The 13088-nt window shown below is 42.0% G+C and overlaps 1 protein-coding gene across 2 annotated transcripts in view; it reads left to right on the top strand.

Annotated features, from left to right (window-relative positions):
- Positions 1-13088, top strand: part of TMEM132C (transmembrane protein 132C) — a 162732-nt gene that overhangs the window by 6269 nt on the left and 143375 nt on the right. The window contains exon 1 of one of the 2 annotated variants that reach the window (XM_079322104.1): positions 11439-11601. The exons of the other annotated variant lie outside the window; for it this stretch is intronic. Within the exon in view, the coding sequence (XP_079178230.1) occupies positions 11511-11601 (91 nt within the window). The 5' untranslated portion in view covers positions 11439-11510. Of the gene's footprint in view, positions 1-11438; positions 11602-13088 lie in introns of those variants that run through there. 2 annotated transcript variants of the gene reach the window in all.

Below are 13088 nucleotides of genomic sequence, written 5' to 3' on the forward strand. Positions count from 1 at the left end.
CAAAACAAAAAAAACCAACAAACTCTGAAATAAGTTTGAGTTTGGACAAAAAAAAAACTTGTTTTCTGAGTACATTAAAAAAATCAGATTTTCTGTGCCCAAAGAGGAAATTTTTAGTAAATAAAAGGAAAGTTGATGTCCCCTGGTGCTGGACAGTGGGTTCTGCTCATGAACTGCAGTAAACAGTCCCAGGGTGTGGATGTTGAACTGTCCCCACCAATATATTTAATGTTTTATTGCTTAGGAAACTGCTGCACTTTGCTGCTTGGTACCATTTTTCAACTGCTCTTCATTTGAAAACATTTTTGAAATGATGTAATTTACAAGACAATTTGCTTTGAAAATTGGGCTTGCATCCCAAATTTACTTAGATGACTCTCTATTTTTGGTGAGCTGTTTCACACAAAGTGACCATTTTGACTTCAAGCAGATGTATTCGGATACAAACTGACAGATATTCTATTAATTATCTTTTCTGTAATATTGTATTGCTGTTACAAAAATGAACTAACTGATGAGAAGATTAGTTGTTCCAAACAACTTCTGAAAAGCATTGTAACTCCATGTATCCATTTGATTTTTCCCTTCTGATTAAGAGTGAAAGTTAACTTTTGAAATGTTTGTTTCTGTCCTTGTGAAATTCCATTTTCTAAGCACTTGTACTGCCTGGGGGTGCTGTTCTTTACCAGCCTGAGCCAATGGAAATCAATGCTCCAGGTTTCTGCCTCTCCCAAACTGAGCTACCCTCTTCTTGTGCCAGCCCTGGCCTGCCTCTGATTGTTCTGGAAACTGCTCCAGGGGAGATAAAGCACTGAAAATACTCTTTTTTTTTTTTTTTAATAAAGGGTGAGTTTGTATCACCTTGGGATCAACTTACTGCTTGAGTAAGCAAGAGAGGGGGAGGGAAGGCAGAGCTGAGCTGGGTCCTGCAGCCCAGCAGTTGCAGTGGTATGGATTTAATTTGTCCCTGGGACACTCCAGTAAAAAAAAGGGATTGTTCTGGGAGTTGCTTACATCATATATCCACTGCAGGATATTAAACACTGAGAGGTTAGAGAACACGAGAGGCACTCTGGCAGCCATGCAGCTTTGATTTCTGTGCTGGCTGGAGTTTTTTCTCATTTTGCTGGTTCTCTATCACATTGAACACATAAAAGTGAGGCTTACATTAATATACTGCCATTTCCTCATGCAGCTAGAATGTGCTTTTTGATGCTTTAGATAAAACTGTTTTCCTGAGCTCAAACCAAACACACACCATCACCACCCCACAACAAACAAACAAACAAAAAGCCCCAAGTACAAGTTTCTTGTACTATAATTTCAAACAGGATTGGTAGCACTACTTCTTATTAGAGTTGTAATTAGAAGAGTTTGGTTTTAGTTTCTTATAAATTCTCCAGCCATTAACTGTTTCAGCTAAAGTATGCCATGCCAAGCATCTGCCTCAGATTGAATTTTTTTTTCTTTTTCAGAACTTCCAGCCAAGAATTCAGTGGTTTACAAGAACAGAGCTTGTGGAGTGGGGTGGGGGGTTAAACTCTGAGTTTTCCTTTGTTTAAAAATAGTTTGTTTGGGAAGCACTGATACCCTGATGAAACATGCCAGGAGGAGACTTGGGAGATTGCTGAGAAAACAGCCCAGGGATGATTTGATGGGATGTCAGGTTAGCAACATTTGAAAGGATAATTTTGCTCATGACAGGAAAGGGTCAGTGTGTCCTTAGAGCAAAACCTGTGGGAATTGCTGTGCAGTGGAGCAGATTCACAGGTGGGACAGACCTGTGCTGTCTCCTCTTGTACCCAGCTGGGAGCTGCCTCTGTGGGCATGGAGTCAGGCCCTGCTGCTCTGTCATTTAATTACCACTTTTAATTCTGCAGCTGAATTATCAGTCACTGTGTGATGCCATCAGGCTTGTTTGGAGCCTGAAGCCTGATCTGTGTTTGCTGGGCTGCTCAAGTGTCTTTGATCCAATACTCATTTCCAGCCCTCATTGTTGGTGTTGTGGGTGTGCTGGTGGAGACAGCAATTATGCCTTATCCATCTTTATTCTTTTAAATAATTTTTTCACAACTTGAAGTGGTGGTGTTTTGTTTTTTTTTTTTACTTTCTAATTTCATCTCTCTGAAAACAGCCAGAATGTTTGATTTTTGCACTGTAGAATCAAATGACCTCTCACTCTGCTGGCATGAAATAAAGAGTAGCAAATGGAATAAACTACTGTGGGGAAGTTAATATAGTATTGACTTCTCAATACCTGCTAATTTTCACTGATGAGAACATGGGAGATTGAATTTGGCTGCCCCTTAGTGAGGGGTGGATACCCACTTGTGAATAATATCCAAAAACTCATGGGGGTCTCAGTTTTGCTGCAGGTTTATGTAAAATCTTGTAGAGCATTGATCTGTATCACAGCTTTGTCACACTTCACAGTAGTTGTTGTTATTCCTTGCATTCCCACATTTTTACTGATGAGTTTAGGCTTCCTCTGCTGTTTTGGTGGGATGTGGATGTTTTTTGGCTCCAGCTGTGCAGCACTGAGCTGTTTGGGTGGAGAAGAGGCTTCTCTCTGTGCACAGCTGTAATTTGGGATTTAAACTCGACTCACACAGCATAAGGGTGGTGCCACTAGAAAGGCCCCAGATTTCAGGGCAGTGTCTGTGCTGTGAAAGGCTTGTTGGGTGACTGAGTGTGTGACAGGTTTTGGCCCCACAGCCAAGGAGAGCTGCACCTGTCCAACCTGAGTGTGGCACCTCTGTCCCCTGGAAAAACTCACCTGGCACTGCAGGAGCTGGTGCTGCTTCTTCACTGGGTCCCTCCTGTCTATCCTGCTCTGTCTTCAATTCTTTGTCTTTTAGATGGCTTTATTTCTACTATTAGAAGGAAGAAGTTGTTTTATTTGGCAGACTGACTAATTGCTGTATTTCCCATCTTTTATAGGTGCTCAAAAAGACAGTGTTTTATGACAGATGTTACTGAGCTCATAATGTATCAAATGCCTTTGTGCTTCTCTTTTTCATAATTATACCCTTGATAATTTCAGAAAGAAACCTATTAAAGGAATTCAGAGATAGAGCTCTCTTCCCATGTATATGTATTGAGCATGTTCCCTTGTCACTCCATCAGTGAGAAAAGGGAAGAGCAAGGAATTGTAAGTGGTATTCCCTATTTTCTGTAATTCTCTCCCCAGCTGTGTGTGCAGATGTGAGTGCTGAGATAACCTGTCAGGTTTCATTTGTTCATCTGTAAAATGGAAATCACTACAGCACTCGATTGCCTTTTTGTTATCATAATGTGGATAGGAAAATATTTTTTATTTTGGGGTAAATTGCAAGTTCTTTTTACAGTAGTACTTGTAGCTGATTAGGGAGTACTGTGAATTATTGCTGTTTCATTTTTGCTGGGGGATAACCCCACTTTGATAAAAGATCAGGATCACATGATAGTGCTCAACAATTCACTGTTACACTTTCATATTGATTCCATAAGCTGATGTGTTGTGTTTGGGAGTGTCAGCAAGCTGGTAAAAGGAATTTTTCCAATTGTATGTGACATAAGGGAATTAGAATATTCTCCTTTTTCCTTTGGAGTGCCACGAGCAGTCTGGAGATAAAAGGCTGGTGCTGACTGGTCTTGAAAGACAAATCTGGAAACACCTGTAGTGCAGGGTCCATCTGGAAGGTCCCTATTGCATTATACCCTTACTGAAAGGAGCAGAGGTTGGTGTGTTGCCTTGGCTATTTCATGGATTAAAGCTGGATATCACTGCAGTGCAGGCTCAAAGCTTCAGGCTCCCATTGAACTTTAGTCTTGGTTTTGAAAATTCATTTAGAATTAAATTAGCTGTAGCAATGAAACTGTGGCACTTGAATGGGAATCATCAGATGACATTTAAACATGATCCTGTAGTGCAGTCATGTCAGAGCTGGTCTGAGGCAAAGAAACCATGCCTTGAGGCAGTATTGTTCAGGAAAGTCACAAAATGCAAATGGTCCCTTTGAACAGAGCTTGCACTGATTTGGTTTTGTTTTGAGAAGAGGAAAAGTTGTCAGTTGCTGAGATGTGTGACTTGGAATTGAATGCACAGCTCTGAGTGCCTCTGAAATCTGGATCCTGGTCTAGACCCTGAAATGCATCTCTCAGCTTTGTAGAGCTTCCAGACCTGTTCAGACTTCAGCAATGTTCTGACCTTTGTGCCTCTTGCACCTCCTCCCCCTTTTTCCTTTGATAAGGGTCAGATTGGAGCTCTGGGTCTCCAGGGCTTATTGGTTCCTCTTGACTTTTCCTAGTTCATTGTTTTATGTCTCTGGACTTTTCTAAAATTAAAGATGAGATTTTAGAACCTGCATGTGAAAACCTGCCAAGACACTGGCACAAGCTGTTGGCTGATAGATTATTTTCATAGTTGCTTGGTAAAATGCCTTCAGCCCTTCTTGTTTTCCATGCAATTTCCCTTCCAATGTACAAAACTGGATTTGATGTGTCAGACATTCATAGTGTTATTCACAAACAGATAATAGTTTACAATGATTTTATTTCCCCCCCCAGCATTTACATATTCCTGTGTTGGAAGAGGGGACAGTTCAGAATGCTGGATATAATTTGGGACTGTTAGACCCTGTTGAGTTAAAGTGATTTTGGGAATTTCTCTCTTTTTGTGATAATTATTCTCTTTATGAGTGGTAGGTGCATTTCAAATAGAACTACTTCAGTATCCTTCATGAGAGGATGTTTGAAACAATCTGAGTCTATTTGCTCAGCTTATTAGGGATTTAATGGAAATTATTTGGCTGTTGCAAGTAGGGACATTTTAAATGTATTTATCCTTGATTACTGATTTTGGTTTTTTACCTCTATAGAAATCAAATGTAACCACAATTTTATTTACCTTGTCCTGTGTCATGCAGTTTCTGCAGGCAGCGAGAAGCTCAGTTTTGGATTTTGAAACTCAGTTTTGGGTCAGTGTAATGGCTCAAGCTGCTGTTCTGTGATCAGGTGAATGTCTTTGTGGTTTGAGTTACCAAATCTGCTGTGGAGGGAGATCCTAAACTACTCTGTGCCCCAGTGATCACAGCAGAGTAAGGAATGATTCCAGAGGATAATTCACATTGGTGGGATGTTTTGACTTCCTTCTTCCATCTACAGAGTAAGTTTGCATTTTTGGGCATCACGTGGGAGTGAAAAGCTCCTTTGTGTTGCCTGTGCTGTTTTGTGTTCTTGGTTATCCAAATATTACTCTAATAAGTTATCCAACCTCCTTAGAAAACAAGCCAGCCTCTGCTTTTGTTACATTTCTTCCTTATCGAAGAAATACACTTGGATTTATATTGAAATTTACTATACTAAAAGGGCACAAAAGAACTAGCACTTTCCATAAGTACAGGGTGAATATAAACCCCTCCCACCTCAACCCCTCCTTTATAATTTTTAATTTGTCTCAGCACATTTCAGGTTTTAGCTCCACTTAACTGAAAATGAAATCCAAGCAGTGTGAGCTTTTGGGAAACCGTTTTGAAGAACACAAAATGCAAACCACATGGTTCATTCCCAATGTGAAGATTTAGTGGAGAAATCTTTCTTCATTGGGAAAACAAACTCTGCTGGCTTTGCTAAGTGACTTTTCAAAGCACTTGGAGATGAAAGGGCTGTGGTCTAATTCATTGCATATGTGATATTTCCTAGTGGATAGGTGTTATGTTGAGAGAGAAGCCAGGGAAGGGCAGTAAAAGTGAGAGGGGGTTTTGGTCTGAATTGGTCGTTTAAAAATGAGTGTAATCCCATTTTTCTCTCTAGAAAGTGGCAAATATCCATGATGAGAAAGTCACAGAGTAACTGTTCAACTCTGTGCACTGTAATACTTTCAAAGTGGGACTTTCTCAAGCTGCAGCAGCTTTAGCTGAGCTTTTTCACACTGTGTGTTTCTGGCTGATTCGGAAAAGTCTCTGTGAAGTGGTTCAGTTGTTTCTGAGAACAAAGGAGAATCCTGAGTTCTAGCCAGCTAGAATCATTTCCAGGAGCAGCACTAGTTGGGTTAAGTCCTGTGATTTTCACTTTTGGAGGCAAAGATAGATGGTGCTTCCCTTAATCTCTTTCTGAAGTGATGATGATGTATGAATGCTAGCATTCATTTTTACTAAGTGAGATTCATGACTGCAGATAATTCCTGCAAACATGTTCCTGCATTACAAAAAGGCACATAAAAAGGGGGGGATGAAAATATTTTGAAACTTTTGGTCGAATTCCACAAAAAAAATCTGTTTAAAGTTGCCAGATTTTTGGAGTCTGAAAATTGAATTTAGTCTGCTCTTGGTGCAGAATCGAGGTGGTGGCAGCAGCATTATTCTGGGAGCCTTGTCTTGGGGGAGCAGGGGTGGCAGAGCTGCAGGTGGGTTTTCCTGGGTCTGTTCCTCTCCCAGTTTGAGGGTGAGAGCAGCAGAGCTCCCAGTGCTCCTCCAGGGAGGAGGAAGCACTCAGGGCACACCAAGGGTTAAGGAACAGGTGCCCAGGCAGGGGCTGCTGTCTCATCTTGCACACAGGATGGATTGCTTCCTGGGAAAAAGTCCCAGTTTGGGGCTGAAGGAGGGTATTGTCTGCAGGGCTGGAAGGTGTGGGGATGGCCAGTGAGGGTTGGACTGGGAGCTGAGAGCAGCTCTGGTGTTTTTGTCACTGTTTGTCACACTCAGTGCTGGTGGCAGCACCCCAGAACTGGTTTTTAGCAGCCCTTCCAAGACCAGAGCCTTGTTTTTAGGAACCAAACACCAGCCACAGAATGAACAGAGGCACAGGATATCTGGTTCTAAGCATCTTGTATTTCCTCTCTGAAATTGCCCCTGGCACTCAGGGCTCCATTTTCTGAGCCCTTCTATCTTCCCTTGCTGTAGCCAGACGTGCTGGGTGAGTTTGCAGGTTGACTTGTGTCCCATGGAAGGAGCAAGGATTGTAGAAGGACAAAGAGAAGTTTAGTAATGCTCTGGGGAATTCTATTCTGTTCATGTTCCTGCTGCACAGCACTGTGCTGGGGGAAAAAAGGCACATTTCTGTTAGGCTTTGATTTTTTTTTTTTTTTATAGCTGTCCCTAATGTAAGCAGGAGATTTGATCAGAACTTGCACTAATACTGAATCCTTCAGAAAATCAGGCCACAGGTTTTCTAAATTAGGCATTTGTATTAGCAGATGCTTCTGAGAGTGTAGCTGCTAATTTTGCTGTGCTGCAGTTCAGCCTTTTAAAACATGGAAAATTCTGTTCAAGCAAAGGGCTGTGTAAGTAAATATATTAATATTTCTGAAGTGTGCTGTATAGTACCATGATAAGCTGCCTAAAAAGTTTATCAGAATGTTCATAATTCAGTGCAACACTTGAATATTGTGTCTTGATTGACTGCTTGGGGTTATACACAATGATAAAGAAATGGTGAGCAGCTGTCTGTTCTGTCAGCCTTGCTCACAAGTACTCTGGAAAAAATAAATTGTCATTAAAGGCTGTATCTTAATGCATATGTATGTGGGGATGAATTAAGTTTAAGTCTGGATTTCCTTATTATTTTTTTAGTGCTTTTCTTGGCAAACTTCACATTCTTTTTTTGTGAAGGAACCTTCTGGCTCATTGTAGGCTATTCCTGCTGCTTTTAATATCCTTTGAGATTGATTCATGAAGTGCCAACATCTTGAGCTGTGGAAAAAGGGTAAGAATCCTAAAGAAAGACCCTGGATACAGGAGAATAAATTTGAACTCAGACTCTTTCTGTGCCACTTTGATCTGAAAGAGACATCTTGTGATTCAAAGGAGCTTTGCTGTTAACTAAGACCATGAATTTCGTCAGTTCCATTTTGATTAAAAACTGACAGCGTTAGCAGAATATATAAAGGCAACATCTGCTTCAGGTTTATTGGAGTGATAGTTTAGAAAACTAAAAGAGCTATGTCTGGTAATTTTTGAATGTATCTGTGTGTGATAACTGCTTGGAGGAAGAAATCTCTGTGGCTGGATGAGTTTGAGAACATTTCTGTGTTGGTGATGTTGGGTGATAAATGTGCTGGTTGGTAGAGGATGGGTTGGTTTGTGTTTCCCTTTCCCTGGCTGAGAGTGAAGTTGTGAGGAAACCAAAGCAAATGGGAGTGGGGGATGGAATCCTGCAGGGGAAGGATGTTGGGATCCCTGGCAGACCTGGAGGTGGATCCAGATGCAAACAGCTTGGAACTGTGCATGCTTTGAAAATCTACCAGCAGTGAGCCATGGGAAGGGAACCCTGTGGCTTTTGCACTTCTTCAGCTCTCTGAGCAGAGGGCAGGAAAAAAATCTCAGAGCAACATTTTGCTATCAGTTAATCAAGTGTTCACCTTGGCTTGCTGTGAGCTCTGAGCAGTGTCAGAAGGAGCTGCCATTCCCTTTTTGCACACTGCATGCAGAAGAAATAGTTTTCCCCCACCAGGTTTCAGATGTTTTAGAATCCCCTAAAATCACTTTGCAGCTGTCAGGGGATGAGGATTCAACACCTTGCAGAAGAGGCTGAGCATGTTGAGGGTCAGGAATGGTATTGACCTGAATGGCTGATAAAAATATTACAGGAACCTCCCCCAGTTCTTAATCTGATGTGTGTTTTAGGTTTGAATTTAAATTGTCTCTAGGCTTTAACAACAAAAGTCATGCTTTCTTTGAGATCTTTATAAATATTCCTGCTAATTAAGCTATTGAGAGTGTAGCTGAGAAAATCCACTTGGGTGTTTCTTTTTGAGTGTAGTGGTTGATGCTTTGAGAATTGTTGTCCACTGTATGAGTTTCCTTACAGTCAGCTTACAGAATGAAACTTTATTTGAATGTCACAGTGGTAATTTCCTTCAGCAAGTAGCAAAAATAGGCTTAGGACACTCCATTAATTTATTTTAAAGAAAGGGAAGTACTACTAAGTGTTTAGAGAGAAAGAAAACCAGAAGTGTCCTCTTTTCAAGTCTCACAGGAGTCTGTTCAGTGGCTCTAGAATTCCTTGATGCTTCCTAGAGTGCCTGTCAGAGCCTCACCTGATGATGTTTTCATCTGTTTACTGACACATCACCACTGAACTGTAGTGCAGGAGATTCTTTAGCTGATAAATCAAGCTTTTATCCTCCCCTCCTTCTTGTAGGAGGGTTTACTTGAAAGAAAGATAAATATTTTGTAGGTTCTTTTTACAGTGTGAACAGAGAGCAGCTCTTTGTAGTATTGAGGGCTTTCTAATGGGACCTGTTTAGGTTTCCTCAGGAAATGTACCTTATTCTCTTCTTCCTCCCTTAAATGTCATATATTAAAAAAAACCTAAGGAAAGGGTGATGTTCAAATAATGGCAGCTGAGAGCAGAAATCTTTGGTTTAGGCAGCACAGCAGGTTTCTGTGCTTCAGAAACCTTCCTTTAATAAGCAGAGGTGACCTGGAGGGTTTCTCCTAAGCTGCAGAGATGGGCTGCCCTGCAGATAAAGCCCAGACTGAGGTGCAGGTTTGTAGTGCAGAGCCAGCAGCTCTGCCCTGTGTCTGTGCTCAGGGAACAGCCCTGCTCCAGTGCCAGCCCAGCCTCACCTGGCTCTGTAGGTAAATCACCACAGCAGGTGCAGGTTTGGGTTCTGGCCAGATCGTCCTTGACAGGACAAAGCTGGTTTTGTGCTTTGTTTTTTGGATATGGTCATTATGTTGGCCACGCTCCCATAATGAATTATTTTTATGTGCCTAATTCATCCTGGATGAAACAGAGCAATCCATTAAGGATTCTGTTATATGTTCTTGTGGTGTATGACATCAGTAGAATGCCACAAGTTAATTACATTCTTAATTGCAGCTTTGTATTAAATTAGGGATGTATTATCCATAGAATAATTGAAAACCTGCTGAGATCATGTCTGGTAACATCTAATTGTATCCCATGATTTTTCCCCCCTAAACTTTAAATAAAAACTGGCATTTCATTTAGCATGGTTTTAATTAATTGACATGAGAAATGTAATTAGAGCTGAGGCAACAGACCAACTATCTTAAAAAAACCACTCAGAAATTAATGATATCTTGGGGAACAATTAGCAGCTTCCAGAGCAGGCTCTATTCTCCTGCATTTCTGGAAAAACCTTGGGCAGGCACAATTGAAGAGTTGCTGTTGTTAGAAGAGAAGAAATATTTAAATGTTCAGAGACTTTCTCAGTGCTTTTCAACCTGAGGAAACTCCATCTGCTGCAGCTTGAGGCCCTGGGAACCCAAGATTAGCCCAGGAGGAGCAGGGGGGTGTAAAGCTTTTCCCAGTGCTGGGAAGGACAGGGCATGGCAGAGAATGTCTCTGCAGCTTTTACTCACTGCTGGAATTACCTTCTGCCTGCCAGGAGTTTGCTCTTCACATCACTGGGAGCTGGGCTGTTTCCTTTTCTGTTTGGAGCTGCTTTGCCACCCAGCACCCAAAGGGAACTACTGCAGGTAACAGGGGAAAAACTTCATTTCCTCTTTTCTTTCTTTCTGCACTTTGCTCTAGCAGGTTCTTGCCCTGAGTTTCAAGACTGTGGGTAGCTGGGTTGGGAGGAGCTGGTGGTGGGAACAGTGGTCAGGTAGTTGGCCAAAACACTGGGCATCTTTGCTCCTTTCTGATAAAAATCTTGTCTGGGATCTTAAAGCTCTCTGGACTTTAAAGAAGTGATCTGAGAAGGAAATGCAGCTGAGCAGTGTGTTCATTGACAGAATTTCTGAACCTGACTTCTAATCAGAAGCTTTCCCCTCCTTTTTCACTTTTCCTTTTGGAGGAGCCTTGGAAATTGTTTGGGTTTGTGTTTTGGTTTTTTTTTTCTGTTGGTGTTTTTTCATAGAGACAAAGCCTTTCATTTAAAGCCACCTACAACAAAGCTTCAATTTCAGGGTGAACAATTATGTCCTTTGGCTGTTTGCATAAAGATTTGTTTCAGGACATACATTTATTTCCTGTGTATAACCTGACTTAGAAGTTTTTCTGTTTGATATCTCTAAAATTAATATGCACTATTGAGACCTGCCTATACATAATTCTGCATCTGCTTTGTTTCTAAATGGGAGAGCATATGCAGGGATGACAGTGCTGTGTGAGAGCAGGTTTGAGAGATCTCCCTGTGCTTGGACACCAGCAGAAAAACCCTGGGTACATCAACTGAAAGCTGGCTGGCAGCCATAGCACACAGAATGGAGGGAATGTTTGCCTAAAAGACTGGATTGTGTCAGGCGTGACTAAGCAGGAATTTTAGCTGAAATGTGTTAGCAAATGGAATGCTCGCAGCAAAACGAGAACGTTCATGCTCTTATCTCTGTTCACTTGAGACTGGGCTTGGTTTTTAATATAAAAAAAATCAATGGAGGGAGGGAAAGGAAGTTGTGCAGAGTGTTCCTTGATTTTTAGGAATGCTGATGGAGGTGGCTGCTGACTGTTTTGCCATGGCTCTGTTTACATTCCTTGTGGAATATTTGTGCCCTTTACTTGCCTGTGGCTCGTGGGGCACTGGGCTGTCAGTCAGGCACTAAAATACTTTAATTGCCCCCATGCAGCAGACAGAGCAGAGGGAAAGGGTGGCAAGGGATGAAAGGAGCTCACCTCAAGCTTTCTTTCTGCCTGTCAGAGGAATGATAAACTGTAAGTCCAGGCTATTCTTGTCCTTCCTTTCTGCAGGAAGGGCACTCCTGATGGGCAGAGGTGTTGGGGTGGATGTGCTGTGCAGGTCCAGCTCTCGTGGCTGAGGGTGTGGGAATGGCCCTGCAGAGGGCTGGCTCTGGGCACTTTTACCCAGCAGCTCAGATAACCTGGAGCTGAGAGGGGAGAGATTCCCTCCCCCTGCTCTAGGACCATTATGTGTTTGACAGACTCTGATGGTATTTTCTTAACTTTTTCTTCCCTTCAAATTCTTCATCTCCTTTTTTTGTTTCTTGACATCAAAAATGCTTCCTCCCAGGTAGAGATCTTCAGCAGTTAAATTATGTTCATGTGGAATAAATGGGAACCCCTGTTGCTATAAGGTTTCTGAAAAGCTGTCTCAATTAATTAATAAACAAGTAGGAAGCTTTGCTGAAATACATGACCCTGCCTGCTCAATCTTTTTTTCTGGCCTGCTGTGTTCTTTGTTCATTACTTTTCTAATAATTATGTATGCAGCTCAATAAGCAAATCACCATATTCATATTTGTCCTCTGCTTGGGCTTAGCATGTCAAATACTGCTGTTCTGGCAAGGTTCAGGGACTTCTGGAATGGGAGAATAGGGCAGCTGGAGGCTCACAAATTAGTTAAAAGGTAATTCTGATGCTTTGTTCTACCACTCTAGCCTCATGTTGTTGGGAATATAGGGAAAAGGGGATTTAATAATGAAGCAGATATGCTGTGGTTACAAAAAAAAAAAGGATTTTTGGAGCTGGAAACCATTGCCTGGCAGTGAGGGAGTGCACTGAGAGCAGTGCTTGGAGCAGGAGGATTCTCTGTGCTAGGAGTAGCAGGAGGAGCCAGCTGTGGGAAATGGTGTCAGAAACTTTGTGCAAAGCTGTTGTGCTGGACTCACACCTCCAGAAAATGCTCCTCTTGGTTCCTGAAGTCAGGGACAGTGGTTATGCACAAACTGTGTGCCAGGCACAGAACATTCCTCACCAAGGTCACATCTGCATCCAGGCTCTGCTCTGAGCTGATGTTGGGATGAGCTTTTGGGGGCTAAAAAGGGGATCCAATAACCTGAATCAGTGAGTTTAGACAACTGAATTTTCCCTGCTGTGATGTCTGGCAGATTGCTGTCTCCTGAAGGAGAGAAGTGAGCCCATGGGATGGGCTGACAGTAATGGGCAGCCTCCTGTCTTCCCATCTCCCTGCAGTGTGCCTAAGCCTCCCATTTTTCAGTGATAATGCCAAATGAAGTAGGAGCTTGGACAGCAGCCAGGTGTCAGCACATGGCAGAAGGTTTTAATTCTGCTTTTAGAAACTAGATAAGTGGTGTGCTAATATAAGCTAATACAAGCACAACCTCTCTTCTCAGTTGGACAGCTTGAGAGTGAAGATGATCATGGCACTGCCATGTTGTGGGGTTTTGTGTTGTTAAAGCTCTGATTATTACAGCTGTCTCTGGAACGTGCTGTCTCACTAT

This window comes from Erithacus rubecula (genome assembly GCF_903797595.1).
Source record: "Erithacus rubecula genome assembly, chromosome: 19".
Classification (NCBI taxonomy): domain Eukaryota; kingdom Metazoa; phylum Chordata; class Aves; order Passeriformes; family Muscicapidae; genus Erithacus; species Erithacus rubecula.